The following is a 22,760-nucleotide window of genomic DNA, read 5'->3' on the forward strand; positions in this document are numbered from 1 at the left end:
GTAAATAGCCTTTTTTCATATTTTACTACCCATTCAGAACGAAATTTTAGCCAAAAAGAACGGGCAAGAAACAACAGCTTTTTTTAAATAATTATATTATACTTCGTTATGCTAAATAATTGGAAAATTGACAAATATTTGTATATTTATGTATTTCTATTATTTTATATATTTATGTATCTGCCCTGTTTGAAACTCTCCACTCATACACTACCTCTTCTAAAAACTTATATTGCATTAATTGTTAAAAGATAAATGTTTTTCAACAGTTAAAATCCGGTCTGCTCCACTACTCATACAATGGCGAGTCAATGTTCTTGCCATCGACAGACCTAGCCGATGGCGAGTGGCACCGAATAGAGATCACATGGCTCGGTACAGATATCTCAGTAAGCATAGACTATGGTTTAAGAACTGTCCTGTTACCGATGTTGGCCAATAAAGTGCAAGGACAGTATGTTGGCAAGATATTGATTGGTGCACCTGACACTACTGCGGGCTTGCTGGCTTCTGATTTCGGATACTTTGAAGGATGCATACAGGTAATGACATATATATGAAGCACAGAGATTTGTACTGTTTTTCTCTTGAATATTTAAATTTTAATATGAAACTTATAAATTACAAAATTACAACAGAATTACCTATAATATAATTATATTATAGGATGTGCGTGTTGGAACATCGCAGTCGTTACTTAATCGACCCACTGTGAGAGAAAATGTAAGAGATGGCTGTCAATCGCGAGCAGACTGCATGCTGTCCATATGTCCACCCTACGTAAGTATAAATTTTTGGGTAAATTTTGTTTCCCAAATATCCAGAATTAAAAATATGTTCATAATCTGTTCATATCTATAAGTGACGGTAATCACTTTTTATCAGATGGACTATCAATATTTGTCAAATAACTATTATCCCGTACTTTAATTTTTACATCATAACCCTCAAGAAAAAATCATAAATTTTTAAAGACTGGTAACACACTTGCGTTTTCTCCAGTATTACAGGTACTCATGAGTGGTGATAGACAATTAAAATCAGGTCATCTGTTTGCTCGTTTTCCCCCTGTGTTATAAAAAAAAAACTTTTTTCGATACTGGCATAAATATAAAAACTAAGAAGACACAAAAAATATTTGCCTAGTATAAAAAATAAAGAACAAATTATACAGTGGACTAGTTGTATCTAATCTACATTGGACACTAATAAAGTATATCAAACGAACATACGGTTCAGTTAATTCGAGTAGTAAGTAATTATCGTAGACCATAGACACTAACAAGTCCAGAAGGGTGTCGCTAGTCTTTATGTGGTGTGTAAGTCTATATGTAACTGTAGCACAAGTTTTCCTAGTTCCACCATCACTCTCCACAATACATAAACTGTGTATTCTTTAAAAAAAAAATACTATTCTATACTATGCTACACGTAGGAGAGTTGGAATGTTATTAGTAGTTTTTAACATATATGCCAAATGATTATTATAAATGACATGATTTTAAATAAAAATGTTGTAATGTTTCTAATATCTAATGTTATGCAGAGCAATTATTGGAGTGCAAATGTAATGCTGTTTTATGTAATATTTATTTTATTAATGTATTAATTTGTAATCTGTTGCCTTGTTATTAATAAATAACTGTCTTGGTGAAAGTAAAAATGTTTAATAAAAAAATCTTTGTTGAAAATGACACTTGTACCAGAGCACGTGCGTGACGTGGTGGGACCGCACGGGCTGCGAGTGCGAGGCGGGCCGCGTGGGCCCCGCGTGCGTGCACGCGTGCGAGCTGCCCGTGTGCGGCGCGCACGCCGTCTGCAAGCCCGACGCCTCGCCCAGGGGATACACCTGCGTGTGCGACGATGGATACCTGCTCACTGGTCATTATGTTGGACTATATCTATTTTCACTACAACGGTAACGGTCGCCGTGTAGCTCCCAGCATAGAATGAACCACCCCTTCCTTTCCTGTGGGTGTCATAAGAGGCGACTAAGGGGCATATGGTAGAGGGATGGGCAGCAGCGTCCCTCTTAAAACATATGTAACAGCCTAACTGCGGTTGCAACCCGCTAGCAATGTACCCTATTAGGTCGACCTCCACGTGGTTCTCCCTGGAAACGATCGTGAAAAGTTCTTGTTGAATTCACCACGATGGACTAACCTGTTTCATCCTCACATATCAACTCTCACTGGTACCCCGCCAGTGTATACCCATGGAGCAGGCGGGTTTACCATTTCATTATCACCCATTAAAAAAAACGATAACCGTCGACGAATGTGTCTCAATATCCCATTAGAGATTATAATCATTAGAATATATTTTTTATACTCTCTGCATATCGATTTAATATATTTCGGGGATCACAAATAAATCACGACTGTAATCCCAGGTAGCATAGTCGATGACATTAGCTGGCGTGACCAAAATAATAGTATAGTAAAATTTTATAAAAAATCTGATTACAGAAAAAATGGTCGCTTTAAATGCAATATTATGCAAAATGTTACATTAAAATTGCTAAAAAAATGACCTATTCCCATCCTCAGTCACGACTTTTTACGTACTAGACAAAATATCAATGTAATATCAACAGAGTCTGGATGCGTGTCGGCCTCATCTGACGAATGTCCGGGCGGGTGGTGGGGAGCGGGTAGTACAAACGTAACTGTGGAAACGAGCACTGAAGCGGAAACGGTAGCAGATACTAGTACAACAGCGGGCGCGGTAGCGGTAGCGAGCGCTTGCGGTCCGTGCGATTGTGATCCGGCGCTCGGGTACCACCCACACTGTCATCGCCGCACTGGTGCCTGCCACTGCAAGGTATACCCTACAGGCTGAAATGTATCCAATCACATCAAGTCATAATATATGTATGAGATTAGTAACAAACAAGCAAAAAATAACAGTTTAAAGTTCAAATTTTATTCACACTTAGTTTTATACATAAATAATAACCAATGTAGGATATTTTCTTTATAATTATCTTCAATCGCAAAATAACAAAAACTACAAGTTTCGACTTTAGCGCCATCTAGTATTTTGTGTCCAATTTTGTTTAGTGATCAAACCACCTTAAAAAAGCCCTTGAGCTACGTGTCAACAACATGCACGCAATATTATTTACTGATTATATTGCATGCATTCTCCTTCCTTTCCCTTGGATATCGTAAGAAGTAGTTGCTTCTTAGTAGGGAACTTAATGGTCGAGAGATAGGCAGCAGCGTCTTTCTTAAAATATCTTCAAGGTTATCTACCAAATTACATTAGAGAAATATCATCTCATACAGTGTTCAAACATAAACTTAGGAATTGGCTGTTATGTAATAATTTTTATACCATCCATGAATATTTTACTAAAAAAAAACAAATGTACTTGACAGTCTATACTGGAGATATGATTGACACTTTGACTCTTGTTTTCTTTTCTATTTACTGTAATAAATTATGTGTCTGTGTTAAATAGTATGACTAATAAGGGAAAATATAATGTAGAATTATGTAAATTTTTCATGTTGTTAATAATTTGCACGCTGACATAGAGGCAGAATGTATATGGGAAATGTAAACCTGAAAAGTACCTACATTCTAGCAAAATAAATTCATTTCATTTCATTCCATTCCATTCCATTCCATTTCATTCCATTCCATTCCATTCCATTCCATTTCATTCCATTCTATTCCATTCTATTCCATTCTATTCCATTCTATTCCATTTCATTCCATTCCATTTCATTCCATTCCATTCCATTCCATTTCAAGGCCTAACTGTGGTCGCCTGCCTGTGGCACCAGACGTGGCAACTATTGACAAACCCTCCGTAGGCCTATGTTAAGTAATGAACAGTGAACGGTTGATATGGACCGGTATAGTACGGTATCGCATGCGCGGCGCAGGAGAACCACTACCGGCCGGCGGGGTCGGCGGCGTGCGTGGCGTGCGCGTGCTACGCGGCGGGCGCGCGCGGCGGCGCGTGCGACGCGCGCAGCGGGCAGTGCGCGTGCCGCGCCGGGGTCATCGGCCGCGCCTGCGACGCCTGCGCCAACCAGTACGCCGAGGTCGCCGCCGCCGGCTGCCAGGGTCGGTGCACCACGCCTCACGGCGCGTGTCTTCTACCACCTTGTTCATAAAAACCTAAACAGCTTACAAATATATTTTAAACTATTACAGTGTTTTGCTTTTATTATCTATCAAATTGAAAAATGTAAGTAGAAGAAAAGGACATAACACTTCAATAGCTAAAATATGTTTTTAAGAGTTTTTTTTATACAGCTTAGAATGGTAAACAAGCTGACAGCCCACCTGATGAAAAGTGGCCTATAGACATGAGCAATACCATGGACATAACAGAGTATACTGTTTCGCCCATGATACCCTCCATGCGTTGCCATTCCTGAGGACTCCGGTGTTATTTCTCTGTACCCTGTAAATTCACGCCATATCCCGCCCTTCAAACCGAAACACAGCCATGCAAACACAACCGCTTTACAGTAGAAACACGAATGGGACAGAGGTACCCAAGCAATCGACTTTTGTACAAAGTCTCCCTCTGGCTTTGACGTTTTCATCAATAAGAGTGTAGTATTAAACGAATTAATGAATGAAAAACTCTTTATTATTCCCTTAAAAGAATGTACAGATTTCGTATGTTAACAAAATGGACACAAACTGTACCCGTGTTGTCCCGGCATAGAATAGGCCACTCCTTCCTTTCCCGTAGGTGTCGTAAGAGGCGACTAAGGGAGGGCGACAGATGGGCAGCAGCGTCCCTCATAAAACATCTCCAAAGCCTAATTGCGATTGCCAATCCGCCTGCCAAATATGACAATTACTGGTAAAAGGGGGGAGACTTACGAAATGATTTACAGATGTCATAAGTGTGTTAGTATTAGTGGAGATTGTATTGTAAAATAAAATTGGTTTTATTAAACTTTTATAATTATTTTATAGTTAGGCCAATTTATTATGAGCCCACTCTCGTATGTTCAGCAGTGGATAAGACGCTAGGTTACTTTATAAACAAACTCACTTTTACATTTATAATATTATAAAGATTTACATAAAGACTTTATCGAATATTACTAACAGAAGTGACGCTCGTTACTGACCGATTATTATAAAGTCAATATTAAGACAATGGTAACTTTCACATGTAACCTATAGTCAAGTTTATCTTTCCGCCAGATCATGTTAAAGTTCATAATGAAACCAAGGGTAACTGTCAACCGAAACATCTAAAAGCTTTTTTATAATGTAATTTTTTTACATTAACACAGAATAGAATGTAAACTTACAGAATACTGACCAAATAAAATGTTACAGTTGTATACGATGGGTGTCCGCGCTCATTTTCGCATGGTGTATGGTGGCCAAGAACCAAATTTGGGATTGAAGCTGTTACTGATTGTCCTGCAGGTAATAAAATAATAATTTTATTTAAATAAATCACATTAAATTGTTAAGCATTAAAGAAATAAGTAAATAAAGTATTCACATTACGAAATGTAAGAAAAAAATGTTTTTTTTTTTAAATAATTATAAAATAATAACCATATTTGATCAATTTAACCAACAAATTCTGTATTAAATATAAAAATAATGATAAAAAATACATTTTAGTAATAAACCTGTATCTTTAGCAACTTTATAGAAATACTTAAAGAAACTTTTTGTGTTTTAATGTATGAGTGGGTTACGTTTCTCTATATATTACTTTACATACTTCGTATTTACGTAGGTACAAGTGGTAAAGCGACTCGTATGTGCGACGAAACACAAGTGGTCCCGTGGCAAGAGCCCGATATGTTTAACTGTACTACATCTACCTTCTATCAGTTGAGGCAACAGGTATTTTAAACATAATATTATTATAGATAACAAATAGGAAATAAGAAGTAAATAAATGAGAGCAGTATTTCACAAATTATTTTACATAGCTATCATTTAAGTTTGAAACATAATTCCAGTTGCACAAGATTGAAACTGGCGAGTTAACAATGAACACATTCGTCGGGGTTCGACTCGCCGAAGACCTGAAATCCGCTTGTCTGAACACTCCACATCTTTACGGAGCTGATATCCTAGTAGCAGAAGGGATATTGCTAGAATTGTTGCAATACGAATTGAAACAAGCCGGATTGAACCTCACGCATAGTCAAGACAAGGATTATGTTAGAGTAAGTATTTATTAATTTAGTTTGCATTTATTAATAGTATCATAGTATTACAAAGTGAAAATACAATATATTGCCTAACCTTTTCAACCTAAAAATGTCATACGAGGTAACCAACCCAACAATAACATCAATGTAAGAAAGTAAATCTCAAAATTCTATACCAACTCATCTAACTGGCATGATGCACATGCACTTGTTTCCATTTTGGATACATTTCATCGTTTCTGACACTTCTTTGGTCAATATACAGTATTTTCTCCCTAACATTCGAGTTCCATACTATAAGTGATTCTCAAAATACAATATTTTCCCTACTTTTTGATACTTTGGTCCTTCGAGCCGGTTATCTGACTAAATATTATAATATATTATATCTCGCAGAATATAATCCAGTCAGCGAACACGATCCTGAACTGGCAATACGAGGCGGAGTGGGCTCGCATACGTCGTATATTAGGCCGCGGCGCGGAGGAGCTGATGCAGCGCTGCGACCGCTACATCGCAGCGCTCGCGCACACACAACACGACACCTATACTAGCCCTTTCGAGATAGTCACCAGCGATATAGGTAACTGATGATATTCTAGTTGTATCCTGTAACCTTAGATTACATAGATAAAGTGTCTCCATACAAACGCTTCGAGAAATGCGGATCAAAAAATAAGTTTTCTATCTTATGGCCAAAATTCTACAGCTATAATAATATCCATTATACTTTATTTTGAAATTATAAGTAATTTTTATTTAATACCTATTACAAAATTTGTAATATTGTTGTTATTGTATTCAGTTATCGGTGTGGACATAGTAACAGCGGAATCGATCTACGGCTTCGAGCCCACCCAACTAAATCGTTACAACATCGACACATACACGACAGAGCGTGTCATACTCCCCGATACGTCTGCCTTCATACACTCTCCCATACAAGCTTCGTACGGCGGCAGCAAAATGAAGAAGAAGCCCTCCAGCCCCACGGTCTCCTTCCCGAAGTACAACAATTACGTGAAAAATAAGAATAAATTTGATAAATACTCGAGGATTTTGCTCCCTTTGGATTTGCTCGGAATAACGAATTATCAAGGTAAGGGGTTTTATAATTCCTTCATTCCTCTAGGTAGTAGACCTTTGGACTGCTAATGCATGAAATTCCTGTGGACGTTATAGTTTATTTTATGATGTTCGTTGTTCCTTTATAAACAATGATTACTACCTTACTTTAAATGGATTATATTTATCTTCTTTACCAATCCTAATAGATAGGAAAACACAAAAATCATATTTAAAGTAGTTACACAATTTTTAGAAATTATATTAAATAAAATATGACCATAATGTAATATCATGTTTTCTCCAATATATAATAGAATGGTCATGCAATAAAGGTGTATTAAGTTTTCTTAACAGTCGGCAACGCGCGCGTGACATCCCTGTTGTTACCCCATTTTAGCATCAGACGAGCCGCGCCACTATAATTGTATAAAAAAAATATCAATTTTTTTTATGACACAATTTCTTTATCTACAGAAAATACTGACACAAACTACGAATCTCGCGCGGTATTCGCGTACATCCAATACTCCAGAAACACCTCGGAACTGATGCCAATGCGTATGGACGAGTCGGTCAGCCAGCGGTGGGGGGTGAACATCACAATAGGCTCTCCAATACTACAAGTAGCTCTATATGTGCCTGAATATGTATGGATACGGGAGTCACATGAAAGCAATGATGACAACTCTATTGAGAACAACATGGACGATGTAGAAGGTAAATAATAAGAATTTCACCTACCAACTTACGCAGTTATTAATGCCTTAATAACTACCAATCCCCCCTCCCCCGACTATCATTATCATATCAGCCTTTAACTGTCCACTGCTGAACATAAGCTTCCCACTTGGTGGGATTTTGCTAATAGCTGCCACGCTTGGCAGGCGGATTGGAAACCGCAGTCGAGCTGTAGAGATGTTTTAAGAGGGACGCTGCTGTCCATCCCTCGCCTTCTCTTAGTCGGCTCTTACAACACCCACGAGATAGGAAGGGATGGCCTATTCTATGCCGGGACCACATGGCTATATTGGGTTCTAATACTACATTGACTTCCTCCAATAATTACCCTGATAACCTACCGCCTACCGTCTTCCTCTCTCGCTCGTGTTAAATCCCTAAAACAAATTTAAATATATACAAAAATATCCTTAGTACAAGTAATTATTTTTCATCTTTATTTATACTAAAACAAAGAGTAACAATAACAATTACAAACAATGTAAGCAAAGGTGAACTTATCTCTAAAAGAGCCCTCTTCTAAGCAACCTTCTTCTATATTATTTTAATTATTACAGGAATAACATACGCTAACAAAGGGCATCAGTCCCATACCAACAACCACATTAGCCCAAACCCATCATCTAAAAACTCTTATCCGCACGACGATGAGACGTCGAACCACGAGAACCACGGACCGATACTCATACAGCCGGCATTTAAAAAACAAGACAAAATACCTTACACCGAGAATAACCTTCAAGAGAATGAATCTAGCTATGTCGCTGAGAAAAATGACGTCGAAGGTCCTAAAGTTATGGCCTTGTCTATGGATGCTGAGGATAAAAACAAAGATGGTACCAACTCGACCAGAGAGCTTGGAAAGAAAAAGTTGATATACAAAAGTATGGGCGGTATAAGGTTGAAGAAGCCGATAAGATTGCAGATGTGGCTGGATATAGACAAAGAGACGTTCGGATCTAGAACTAACCCACAATGTGTTCATTGGTCAACATTAAGGGGGTAAGTACATTTTTAAAGAATTAATTGAGCTACCCTGCAAATTAGCACTTAAAGCAAAACAGTTTTAAGTAAAATTAGCTAAACCTGTCAAGTTTTTAAAATTTGTAATAAGAAAATGGGAATAGGCAGATAATATTTCTATACATATTATTATTAAAGTGCCGGCGAATGGTCCCGCGTGGGTTGCCACACCGAGATCGACTACGACTGGTCGCCGTACTCCAATGAGCCACTCCTCATCAATTGCACCTGCAACCATCTGTCCACCTTCGCTGTACTGGTTGACGAAGTTGATATAGAGGTATGATGGCATTAAAATTACATACTGTTACTATTATTTATATAATTTTACATTTTTACATGTTTTACATTTCAATTGAACCATTTAAGAATATTTTATTTTCTCACGAGAAAAACTTTTTGACTATAAGTTCATTTTTAATGTGATGAAATGGACGATTATGAAATTCTTACTATTTTTTTTTTTTTGAAATTTTTGGTACTGGCAACACTGATGAATATGTGTAATAATACTACTGTAATAAATAGAAAATATTCAATTCAAAGTCAGTTAGAAAATATTCTTACTAGACTTTTTAAGCGCTGAGCAAACGACAATTAACTTTTTTACAATTTTTTTATTACAATTTAACAATTACTTTCGACATATATCCTTATTTATATATTATTAGGTAATTACTACAAGGATCAATCAATTTTATTGTAATAATGTTACTTACACTTTATATTCCATACAGTTCATCCCAGAGCCATCTCTACTGGAATCAGTAACATCCTACACGGCGTTCAGCTTATCGCTGCCGCTACTGTTCGTGACTTGGGCAGCTCTGTGCCTAGTACGAGGCGGCGCAGCCACCGTCTCCAACTCCATACACAAACACCTCATCTTCTGCGTGTTCATGGCAGAGCTGTTATATCTGATTGCTTTGAAAGCGAGAAATACATTAGTGCAGAGTGAGGTGAGTCTTAAGCATTGCAACTCGGTAGAGTATCCACATAAGATTTTTAATGCAATTTAGAGTAACAAACAAGGTAATAGCCCATCTGACAGAAAGTGGTAACTGTCACCTATAGGTATGAACAGCACTATGGATATTACAGATCATATTGTAATGTTCATGATATCTCTTACACACTGCCATTTCTTAGGATTAAGATATTATATTTTCATACTCTGTAACTTCGCTACTATATTCTAACCTTCAAACAGAAATACAGCAACACGAGTGGGATAGAAGTATTTTAGCAAATGACTTTTGAATAAAATCTTAAACTGTCACGTACCAAGGTAAAATTTGATACTTCAAACGCCGATATTTGGGTTTAAATTATTAAACAAGCGCCGATACGATGCGAATAATTTTTTTTGTAAATTGCAAATATCTTTTAATCTCATTAATTTCTTGAGAAAAAAAGAGAGACAGAGAAATGAGTAACTCGGTCGAAGAAGCTTTATTTATATTACTACCATATTTCTATTACTATCATATTTCTATTACTACCATATTTATATTACTACCATATTTATATTACTACCATATTTAAATTACTATCATATTTATATTACTACCATATTTATATTACTATCATATTTATATTACTACCATATTAATATTACTACCATATTTATATTACTACCATATTTATTTTACTACCATATTTATATTACTACCATATTTATATTACTGCCATATTTATATTACTACCATATTAATATTACTACCATATTTATATTACTACCATATTTATTTTACTACCATATTTATATTACTACCATATTTAAATTACTATCATATTTATATTACTACCATATTTATATTACTATCATATTTATATTACTACCATATTAATATTACTACCATATTTATATTACTACCATATTTATTTTACTACCATATTTATATTACTACCATATTTATATTACTACCATATTTATATTACTGCCATATTTATATTACTATCATATTTATATTACTATCATATTTATATTACTATCATATTTATGGGAGAGGGAGACTTTGTACGAAAGTCGATTGCTTGGACACCTCTGTTCCATTCGTGTTTCTACCGTTAAGCAGTTGTGTTTGCATGGCTGTTTCTGTTTAAAGGGTGGGATATGGTGAGAATTTACTGGGTACAAAGGAATAACACCTGAGTCCTCAGGAATGGCAACGCATGGGGGGTATCATGGGCGGAACAGTATACTCTGTCATGTCCATGGTACTGCTCATGTCTATAGGCGATGATTACCGCTTTCCATCAAGTGCGCCGTCAGCTTGTTTGCCATTCTAAGTTGTATAAAAAAAATTGTATGAGTGTCGTGTGCGGGCGGCGCAGTTCCCGTGCAAGCTGGTGGCGATGGGGCTGCACTACTGGTGGGTGTGCGCGCTGGCGTGGGCGGCGTGCGACGCGTGGCAGGTGCGGCGGCTGGTGCGCGAGCTGCGCGACGTCAACCACGGCGGGCTGGCCGCGCCGCTCGCCGCCGCCTACGCCGCGCCCGCCGTGCTGCTCGCGCTCGCCGCCGGACACCACCAGCACCAGTACGGCAACGCGCTCTTGTGAGTACCGTCACTCGGCTCCTCTGACACCCACAGGAAAGGAACGGGTGGCCTGCTCTATGCTCAAACCACATACAGGCAGTCGTCGACTTACGTCGTTTCAAGTTACGTCGAACAAGTTTTGATACTGTTCCTCAAGCATGTCAACTGTTTCGATTTCCGGCATAGAAGAATTCACTTCACTCCATATGTATAATTATTTTAAAAACTTACTTTTGATAATAATGTATATATATCCTTTGTTATAAATGCAGTCTTTTTTATTTTTTATTTTGAGTCACTGTGGATCCTTGAGTTTTATATGTAAAAACATATAAAAAGTTAAAGGTCAAAGCATTATTCCCGGTGAATTCATTATGATATACAGTTACATGAAAAAATACAACTATATATGTATGTATAATTACAATGGTCTGTAAAACTTGTGGGAGACTGGACCCTAAACTAGATCAGAGATCTATATCTCAGAAATCCAGGCCCCCAACTCGGACAAAATGATGTATAGGCATATACTGGGAATAGATGTACTATCTAAATAGGTATAGACTAATTTATGTGTCCAAAATTGTATTGGCAAGACTGTTTCTTGTAAATAAATATTGTATGGTATGGTGACGGCAGCTGCTGGGTGAGCTGCCACGAGCCGGTGGTGTGGTGGGTGGTGGTGCCGGCGGCGGTGTACGCGGGCGCGGCGCTGGTGTTCCTGGTGGGCGCCACGCGCGCCGCCTTCACCGTGCGCGACCACGTCGTCGGCTTCGGCAACCTCAGGTTCGATACACGGCTACCACACAAGTGCCGGTATAATCTATACATATAATAAAACTGTAGAGGTCTAATGTCTGTACGTAGAAAAAAAAATGCTAAAAACCAAGTCACGTTAAAAGTGAAACAGTACAAATCCCGATTTTTTTGTTTTCTGTTTTTGTCTGTTTGTACGGACTAATCTCTGAAACTGTTGAACCGATTTAAATGAAAATTTGCATGGTGGTGCCTTACATCCTCGGTTTATAAATATGCAACATCCAATAATAATAATAATAAGGAGGGGGGAGGTTAATAGGTGAATATGGAATGGTGAAAATGAAAATGGAATGAAACCAGAGGGAAACTTTGTACAAAAGTCGATTGCTTGGGTACCTCTGTCCAATTCGTGTTTCAACCGTGAAGCAGTTGTGTTTGCATGGCTGTGTTTCGGTTTAAAGGGTGGGATATGGTGAGAATTTACTGGGTACAGAGAAATAACACCTGAGTCCTCATAAATGGCAACGCATGGGGGGTATCATGGACGAAACAGTATACTCTGTTATGTCCATGGTACTGCTCATGTCTATAGGCGACGATTACCACTTTCCATCACGTGGGTCGTCAGCTTGTTTGCCATTCTAAGTTCTATAAAAAAACCGCCATCGGTATACGCTGGCTGGGCACCAGTAGGGGATGATAGGTAAAGGATAGTCAGCCCATCGTGATGAATTCGACAAGAATTAACCACAATCGTTTCCAGGGGGAACCGCATAGAGGTTGAGTAGAGTAGTAGTATTAGCACTGGGGCAGTTAGAATCCATTACTAAGAATCTCTTCCCATCTGCTATTATATAGCAGGTTTTTTAAAGATGATAATGGAATAGTAACCCCGCCTGCGCTATCGGTATACACTGACGCGGCATTACTGAGTGATGACAGGTAAGTATGAAACAGGTCAGTTAGCCCATCGTGACAAAAGACCACTAAATTAAACCACGATGGTTTTCAGGGGGAACCGCGTGGAGGTCGACCTAACAAGGTATATTGCTAGCAATTGGACTGTTTTTTTTACGGGTGAAAATGTTATGGTAACCCCGCCTGCGCTAACGGTATACGCTTGCGGAGCACCAGTGAAGGGTGATAGATGAGAATAAAAACAGGCCAGTTAGCCCATCGTGATCAATTCATCAGGAATTAGCCATGATAGTTTCCAGGGAGAACCGCGAGGAGGTCGACCTGGTTAGGTGTATTGCTAGCAATGGGATTCTCAGTCTCCATTACTAACAATCCCTTTCCCCCCGCAATTGGACTGTTAGTCCGCATTACTAACGACCCCTTTCGTCCTGCTATTATTGTCATCTACTACGTACTTCCTCGCATGTTACAACAATAGCGAGTGTAACCGCAGCACGCTGTCGTGCAGGATGCTGCTGGGCGTGAGTATCACGTGCCTGCCGCTGGTGACGACGGCGTGGGCGAGCGCGCTGGTGCTGGCCAGTGAGACGGGCCCGCGCCGCGCCGCGCTGTCGTCGCTGCTGGCAGCGGCTGTAGCGCTGCACGCCGCCGCTGCAGCGCTCGGATACGTCGTCGCCAACGTGCGAGTGCGAGACAACCTGCGCAGGTACAACATCGCCCTGTAACACCCCCGCTTACTTATTACTAGTAGAAATACGGTAGTGCTGCACAAAAAATACCGATTTTCATTATGACAAAACCAGTAATTTTGAGTTGTAATCTAAACAATTGAATCTATTTTAATAAGAGTTCTGTGGGACCAATCTGTGAGCATATCTATTCAGACAAAAAAAAGAATTTTCTAAATAGGTTTACAACTGCCGTCAGTTGTTATAACTGTTATAAGGTAAAAAAAAAAATGTAAAATAGCACAACCGAATTAAGAATCTTTTTATTTTTGAAGTCAATCGACTTGAAATACTGACAGACTTGAAATTTTGAAGTCAATGACTGCAAATAGAGATGAAAACTTATTACGCTGACTCCAAATTTTTTGGCCAGTTCCACTCGTCCCTACCAACGTTTCCCTAATAGAGTAGGTAAGATCGAATTTTACTCTACCGAACTCCACTGATAGAAATGAATGGAAATTCATTCCTACATTCTTAATTTAAATGTTACAGAACCATTCTCAGATGTATGGGCAAGAAGGTGCCATTGGCCGACACATCTATCATTGTGAGCAGTAGTGCTCAGAATTTGTCTCAAATAAATAGGTATGTATTGTAATAACTTCACCTATAAATTTAATTGCTATGATATAAAAAAATTATATGATACTAACGACACGCCCCGGCTTCGCACGGGTGCAATGCTGATACTAAAAATACTACAAAGTGATTTAAAAATTAACCTTAATACTGACTAAAGTACGAACATACAATTTAAAAATGTCACGCTAAAAAGCACGATACTATATTATGCATGTATTATACATATAAATCTTCCTCTTGAATCACTAGAGTTTAATGCTAAAAAACCGCATCAAACCGCTAGTTTTAAAGATCTAAGCACACATATGGACAGACAGCGGGAATCGACTTTATTTTATACTATGTAGTGATAGTGATATAAATATGACGTTATAATAGTAATAATTATAATTGGTTAATTATATTACCAGGTCGGCACTGGCGTACCACAGCAGTACAGAGCCTGGTCGGCAGATGCGAAATATTGGTATATCAGCATCGTCCACTACATCCAGGTCCACAACGAAGACAAGTTCTAGTCCTTACAGGTATGTTTTTTTAATGGGTCATAATGAAATAGCGACCCCGCTGCGTTAGCGGGGCACCAGTGAATAATGATAAGTGAGGATAAAAGCAGAACAGCGGGTCTACCGTGAAGTGAAATTCCGAATTTTCGGACTTAATTTCGTGTTTTTGTTTATACCAAAATCGGACCAATAAATGGAGATTAACATTTCGTTCGTCATACATCCTATCATAAAAGTCCAAAGGAACGATATTTAAACATTTTTAATATTTCTAAAAGACATGTATTATATATTTTTATCATCAAATTTGTCTTGCGTTTAGCTCCGAAATTTCGAATAACGTTTCATAGTATGCCCTCAGTTTGTCTATCGTGATGAATTGAACAAGTATTAACCACGATAGATTCCAAAGAAAATTGCGGAAAGGTCGACCTAATAGAGTATATTGCTAAAGGGCCAGTTAGACCCCATTACTAACAGTCCTCCCCCTTTGGGGGAAAAGGATTGTTAGTAATGGAGACTGAGAATGCCATTGCTAGCAATATACCCAACCAGGTCAACCTCCTCGCGGTTCCCCCTGGAAGCTATCATGGTTAATTCCTGATGAATTCATCATGGTGGGCTAACTGGCCTGTTTTCATTCTCATCTATCACCCTTCACTGGTGCACCGTCAGCGTATTGCGTTAGCGCCGGCGGGGTTACCATGCCATTTTCACCCAATAAAAAAAACAATCCTCCCCCCCCCCCCCTTCTCGTACAGGTATGTACCTATAATGTCAATTAAAGGATTTACCCTTTTAGAATTCAAAACTGAATATAAAAGCGATATTGAACTTGGTTTTGAGTTTAAAATCTGTATAACTTCTAATTTTATTTATATGAGTTTTACCTCTATTAACCCTTTGCACGCCGTTGTCGCCGTATTTGTGACGTTAAAATGCTAACATTAAAGCCACTGTCGCGGCTACGGCGATACGCTTTACTGACTCAGCGCCCTTAACACTTGGGTAGGCTAAATCGTCTCTGTTTATCTTATAGTGTTTATGATATTTTATTATGTTTATAATAAATTAATTATAAGTTAATTAGTTATTCTCTAGAGTGCAAAAAACACACACAGAATATCAGTGTTTTTCTCTTTTGAGGGCAAAGCAATAAACTAAGTCGTGACCATTTAGTATTACTGTGGCACACGTATGAAAAAAAAGGAAATTGTTGATTTTTTGTTTGCTTTTTAGTTTTTGTTGCTTTTTTTGTTTTTCATTCTTTTATCTTTTTTACTGTGTATTATGTGTATGTTTGTATTGTAATCTGTGTGCTGTAAGTAATGTAAATAAATTATTTATCTATCTATTTATCTAAAAGGTTAAATTTGTTTTTGTTTGTATTTCAGCCGCAGTGATGGACAGTTACGTCACACGAGCACTTCGACTTCTAACTACAACACGAGCGCGAGCGACATGCCCGCCTACCTTAGAGGGTTCGACTCCTCATTGCACAGTAGGAAAGATGGTGAGTTTATACATACATTGAAGAGAATTATGTTACTTTTACATTTGTTATTGTTACACCAGAGGGGGACTTTGTACAGAAGTCGTTTGCTTGAACACCTCTGTTCGTGTTTCTACCATGAAGCGGTTGTGTTTGCATGGCTGGGTTTCGGTTTGAAGGGTGAGATATGGCAGTGAATTTACAGGGTACAGAGGAACAATACCTGAGTCCTCAGGAATGGCAACGCATGGGCGAAACAGTATAATCTGTTATGTGCATGGTATTGCTTATGTCTATAGGCGACGGTTACCACTTTCCATCAGGTGGGCTGTCAGCTTGTTTGCCATTCTAAGTTGCATATACAAAATACCGTTATATATTATCATTAAAAAAATACTTCATTGGAGGTCCAATGCTGCTCTCCCCCCAGGGGGGTTTTGTCAGTAGTTGCCGCGCTTGACAGGCAATTTGACTTCCGTAGGTAGGCTTTAATGATATTTTAATAGGGACGCTGCTGCCCATCCCTCGACTATTAAGTTCCCTTTGTCGCCTCTTACGACACCCAAGGGAAAAGAAGGGTATCTCGTTCTATGTCTAAACCAAACGACCACACGCCACAAGGTATTTTTTTTTATGGATGAAAATGGTATGGTAACCCCGCCTGCGCTAACAGGATACGCTGGCATAGCACCAGTGAAGGGTGATAGATGAGAATGAAAACAGACCAGTTAGCCCATCATGATAAATTCATCACGCCACAAGGTATTCAGATGCTATTTTTGTTTTTTTTCCCCTATTTTTTTAGACGAAGGCCGCCGCCGCCGCAGAGCAGCCGCCGAAGGGGAAGCTGGGGAGACTGGCGAGACCGGGGAGGAAGCGACCGAAGCTACCGATAGCGACAGTGAAAGTGCACGCAGTCTGGAGCTAGCCTCCAGCCACTCCTCCGACGACGACGAGACCAGCACACGCCGCTCCAGCCACCCGCCCTCTGCCAACAGTCAGTACACTCATACCCACTAACCTGTAGCGAAATCATGAATCATCATCATCATCATGTCAGCCATTATCTGTCTACTGTTTTATATAGGTCTTCCTCATAGACCACCATAATAAACGGTCCATAATAATACCTGCATCTACTGACTCCTTGCAATGAATTTGAAGTCACTTCATCTAATAGGGGGTCGTCCTACACTGCGTTTGCCCGTATAGGATTGCTACTCAAATACCTTTCTTCCTCATCGGTTGTCAGTTCTTCGAGCTATGCGACCAGCTCATTGCCACTAGCTTGTTTATCCTTCGGTCTATGTCGATTACTTTCGTTCTTTTTCGGATATTCTCGTTTCAAATTCTATTACGCAAAGAAACCCAGAGCATAGTACTCTCTATAGCCTGCTAAATAATTTGAAAAAAAAAACATTAATATAAGATAAAATGTAACTCTATACTCATGAATTACGTACAATTATAATATCTAAATAATATTCTATGTGGAACAATATTGTAATGCTTTACAGGGGAACGCGGTACTAGTAGTGCAGGCGGTAGCTACCTGCCAAACATCGCTGAAGGTGCACCCTTAGCCATAGCTCCAAGGTGGCCATCGCACATAAGAGAAGGTAAATTAATATTAAACCTTCTAAACATTAAAATCTATAATACTTTTCAAATAAAACCCCCAATTATTGTTTCATTACGTGTACAGAACCAGGACGCCCAGATATGGGCCGGTGGTCCCAAGAGACGGGTTCAGACAACGAGGGCTTGAACCCCGGTCTAGCTTCGCCATCTCCCAATCCGCTGCCGAATCCTGATCTCACATCGGACGTATACCAACTAAGCCGGCACCGTCTGAAGCCGTCCATATTGGAGAACGTACATGACACTTACGTGGCTAGTGTTGACGCGTCCAGGCTACCTTTAGATAACAGGTATGGTATTAAATATTAGATCGGAAAGTGTAATCTGGATTCGGTAATTTGAACTCGTATCATAGCTGTATGACATGGCTGTAGCTGGAAAGGGGGGGGGGGGGGCGTGAAGGGCAATGTCCTACCTTAAAATACTTCATGCTATACCTTATATTAAAACCCCCAAGAAAATTACATAATTTCGCTTTTTCAAAGTCACTTAATCATAGCTTCTGCCCTACCAAAAAGTTCTTTTAACCTACCTTAAATTTGGGTCTAGCTACGGCCCTATTATCTAAGAAAGTGCATTCAGACTGCCATGATACGAGTGGTATATTTTTTATCCTCTCTTTCAATTGTAAACCCTAAATGTTTTTTTTTTTTTTTTTTTCAAATTAATACAATTTTTAAAACTACTAGTTTTTATACACAACTTTGATTTCGTGGTCGATTCAAAACACTACGTAAGCAAATTCCTTGATAATTACTAAAAATATTAATAGAAATAGTTAGAGTATTAGCAATGAAATCATCAATGTATCATATAGTCTAGCTGAAATTTCACTTATTCGACAATATTTCGTCGTAGGTATGGCGTTATGGACGAGGAGCTGATGTATGGTGTATTACCAACGGAAACTGAGAAACAAATCCCGTACGATCCCAACTACCCACTCTCACCCACCATGTACAGATTACCCGGTAACCCTTATGGTTCCAAAACGTATCTGTCATCTAGAACATCTGACTACGGATATAGCCCAACGAAGTATCTGAACCCCGACACAAATGTATACGGCTCCCGGGATTTCCGGGATTCAGGGGTTACGACGAGAGAGCACGACAACTATACCCCTCGAGATTTCCGGGATTCCGGCATCGCTACCATGTTGAAAAATGACTATCAGAGGAAAATGGAGAGTCACTACGGAGCTGAATACAGTGAGAGGATGTCCGAGGGCTCAGATAAACATCTCCCACACGATAAATACCTGTTTCCCTATACCGGTACGTATTAATAATGTATTTCTAGAGTGTGTAAAGTTTATTGTGGGTTTCTTGTGTAACATTATGACTATTACCTTTAAAATAACTCTATTTTGTTTAATTTTTACTTCTGTTATGTTAAATTTTAATTATTTGATACTAGAGTTGTTTGCTTTTATTATTCTTTTTATGAGCTTTAGCTAAAAGCAAACACACATTAATCACATCCTTGGCCCTTATGCTTCTTTAAATCTTTTTGTCGATTTTCTTCTACCGATATTTTGTATTTTATTGATATCGCTTTCGATTGTGTGAATCTTGTGTGATTTAGCTGGAAAAGTAGTTACACTCTTAGCATTCTTTTTTATTTTACTTTTGATAGCGTCTTAAAAACGTAAGGAAATAACATTTAATATGCGCCGTAAATTAAATACGTAAACTGGGTAACAATGATCACTATTCTTAGACACGTCTATACATATAATATTTGAACGTCTATGAATATACATATGGCACTTGTCTATTTTTCTTCAGATTTTGACTCTAGTCTAAGAATACATACAACCCTTTTTAAAACCCCCCCTCTCCTCCACCCTCCTCTCTCTGGAATATAATCCTAATAATATTGTAAATGTGAATGTTTGTAAAGTTATATCAATGGATGGACGTATGGTTATGTCCCAACTTAACACTTACGATTCATAAATTCTTAGAATTCACGCGGGCAAAGTCACGGAATATAGCTATTCTTAAATACACGTATTATCCTAAAAATAAAAAATAAAAACCCATCAAAATTACAATGTCGAAAGTAAAATAAAAGAATGAAAAAGGTATTATAGCATCTGACCGGTCCGTTTGTGTAGCGGAGGAAGACCACGCGAGCTCGCGCGGGGCTGCGTCCGCTCCTCACCGCCCACATTCAGGTAATGTCCAACACATACATATTTATTTGCATTTGTGCCATCACACCGATTCCATTGTGTCCGCTTTTGTCTCTTTTATTTGCTGTCATATATAAGTTTGTGTTAAAGTATGGAATAGCAATTGTACATAGCTCGAAGAACTGTCTGTCTCGATGTGTAAGGAAGGTTCTCGAATGACTATTCTATACAGAAAATGCAGTAAAGTCTCTTCACCGCATGCAACGATGACTTTAAATATATAGCAGGATGCCAGTGGATGTAGGTAGTTCACGACCGTTCCTTGGTGGAAAGCCCAATGGATGGGCAGATATATATTCTACAGATTATAGGGCCGATTCTGATGTGCCAAACCTACTTTCATAACGTAATATTTTAAATTGATAATTTTGCAAAATTATTGTTATAATCTATCATGAACTAAAATTACTATAATTTTGAGTTAAATCTATTGGAAAAATAGTTTATAAAGGTCCTTGAAAATAATTTATATAATTTGCTGTGATATCAATTTAAATTTTATAGATAAGTTTAGAAGTATAGGTTTAGGCATAGAATAGGATTTTCTTTCTGTCCCATGAGTGTCATAAGAAGCCACTAAAGGAACTTAATGGTAGAGAGATAGGCAGCAGCGTCTATCTTAAAACATCTCTAAATTCCTAAATGTGGTCGCCAAGTATGGCAACTAAAAACTCCGTTTATACTCCAGCTTATGGACAGTTAAAAGTGGCTGAAATGATGATGATGAAATAATCATTATAGTGTGAATTATTATCATCTTCATGTGAATCATCGTTTAGACAACGTTTTATTTGGATCTTATTAAATAATAGAATATAAATGAATAATATATCAACATTAATAAAATTTAACCAAATTACAGTCATTTTAAAAAGTCCCTTAAGTAAATAAAAAGTCCTAATAAATACAGTGTACATTTACAACAATATGATCCTTAGAGCCGGATTTTTTTTTACTAAAGTAATATTATTATTTTTATTCTTTAGGTGATCCACCGCAACAAATGGGGGCGCCACTAGCAAGTATGGGAGAAACCAGCGAGTAAGTTCTGTTTCATATTATTACTCATCAATTCGAATTTCTAAATCAGTGCATGATTGCATGTTAAACAAAATAAATGTCAATATGTCACAGTGAAAAATGTCACTCCAACATGCCAGCTTATTTAAAATTATTAAATATTTTAATATTTACCACATTTCTCTCCCACGATAATAGATAATATAGATCATAAACGGGCACACATAGGTGGATGGCAACTCTAATCATATTTCACCACGAAATTTATAACCAAATGGATTTGCAATACAACTCTTTGGGTCGTTATTTCTTTAACATTGTTAAACATTTCTTTTTATAAAGCTTACGCAAGGTTCTATGGTGACGACAATACAATATTACAGCGTTAGATTATATAGATAGAGAGAGCATCGAACCTCAAAAATGGGTCAACTAATTGTCAAATTAGCAGACTCGTTTTTTTTTTTATCAGTGTTCTATGTACTTACGCATAAAATGTATTTTGACGTAATATTTTTAATATTAAAAAAAAACATAGCAAATAGTCATTAACAGTCTACTGACAAAGACTGACTTTAAGGAAACATAAACGGCGAGAAAATCCCCATATCACTAAAGCGAAGGTGATGTTTGATTACGTTGTGACACAATAACGCTACCGTCGAGATTAATCGGGTTGTAAGGTATAATAGAGCAGACACATAGAGGACGAGGGCTAAACAATCTTGCTTTATTAATTTTATTTTTAACCAAAATTAAAATAATATGTGCTTAATACTGCAATATCCGTTTGGTTTCAATGTTCTTGTCCTTAACATTACATTGTCTATAGATGGTGGCGGTTGTATGAGAAACACTCATTGTAAATCATCTTTTGCTTTGCTAACTGGTGGTGTTGCCGCGCTCTATATCATCACTCACCTTAGGGAGGAGGTAACCGATACGTTTTAATACATTCTGCATGTTCTTTCTATATTAAATAAGTTTCAAAACCCAAAATATGGGCAATTGTAATGCTATTCTGTAAAGAAAAATTGAATTTCACTAACGTATCAGCTAATGAAATTGAGTTTGAAAATATGTTGCCAGATTAAATAAATGACAGCACCATATAAATGATGTAAAAATTTAAGTGAAGTGAATATACTAAATGTTACAGAATAACATTGCCAAAACCTTGTCCAATTACATTTTGTGAATTATAGGACTTTTTTTTTCAAATTTTAGATTGATCCTATTATTACTTATCACTATCATCACATCACACAATTAATCACACACACACACACACACACACACAAGTTATCACACAATATAATATAGAAATGTTTCGAAAAAAGTTTGTAAAGTTAGGTAAGTTATATAGTTACAAGTTTACAAA

General features: G+C 37.9%; 1 protein-coding gene across 1 annotated transcript in view; it reads left to right on the forward strand.

Annotated features, from left to right (window-relative positions):
* The window catches only part of LOC113511902 (protocadherin-like wing polarity protein stan), a 218,967-nt gene that overhangs the window by 192,369 nt on the left and 3,838 nt on the right, over positions 1–22,760 (forward strand). The window contains exons 32-57 of the mRNA XM_052894517.1: positions 270–542; positions 667–780; positions 1,707–1,881; positions 2,597–2,823; positions 3,897–4,080; positions 5,323–5,415; positions 5,738–5,847; positions 5,967–6,176; positions 6,558–6,744; positions 6,967–7,260; positions 7,704–7,946; positions 8,525–8,969; positions 9,129–9,270; positions 9,728–9,949; positions 11,328–11,548; positions 12,170–12,316; positions 13,716–13,913; positions 14,431–14,523; positions 14,931–15,047; positions 16,421–16,539; positions 17,324–17,515; positions 18,036–18,137; positions 18,224–18,449; positions 19,018–19,436; positions 20,282–20,341; positions 21,346–21,400. Of these exons, the coding sequence (XP_052750477.1) occupies positions 270–542; positions 667–780; positions 1,707–1,881; positions 2,597–2,823; positions 3,897–4,080; positions 5,323–5,415; positions 5,738–5,847; positions 5,967–6,176; positions 6,558–6,744; positions 6,967–7,260; positions 7,704–7,946; positions 8,525–8,969; positions 9,129–9,270; positions 9,728–9,949; positions 11,328–11,548; positions 12,170–12,316; positions 13,716–13,913; positions 14,431–14,523; positions 14,931–15,047; positions 16,421–16,539; positions 17,324–17,515; positions 18,036–18,137; positions 18,224–18,449; positions 19,018–19,436; positions 20,282–20,341; positions 21,346–21,400 (4,868 nt within the window). The remainder of the gene's footprint in view (positions 1–269; positions 543–666; positions 781–1,706; positions 1,882–2,596; positions 2,824–3,896; positions 4,081–5,322; positions 5,416–5,737; positions 5,848–5,966; positions 6,177–6,557; positions 6,745–6,966; positions 7,261–7,703; positions 7,947–8,524; positions 8,970–9,128; positions 9,271–9,727; positions 9,950–11,327; positions 11,549–12,169; positions 12,317–13,715; positions 13,914–14,430; positions 14,524–14,930; positions 15,048–16,420; positions 16,540–17,323; positions 17,516–18,035; positions 18,138–18,223; positions 18,450–19,017; positions 19,437–20,281; positions 20,342–21,345; positions 21,401–22,760) is intronic.

This window comes from Galleria mellonella, unplaced genomic scaffold (genome assembly GCF_026898425.1).
Source record: "Galleria mellonella isolate WM207_F2 unplaced genomic scaffold, CSIRO_AGI_GalMel_v1 utg213, whole genome shotgun sequence".
In the NCBI taxonomy this organism is placed as follows: Eukaryota; Metazoa; Arthropoda; class Insecta; order Lepidoptera; family Pyralidae; genus Galleria; species Galleria mellonella.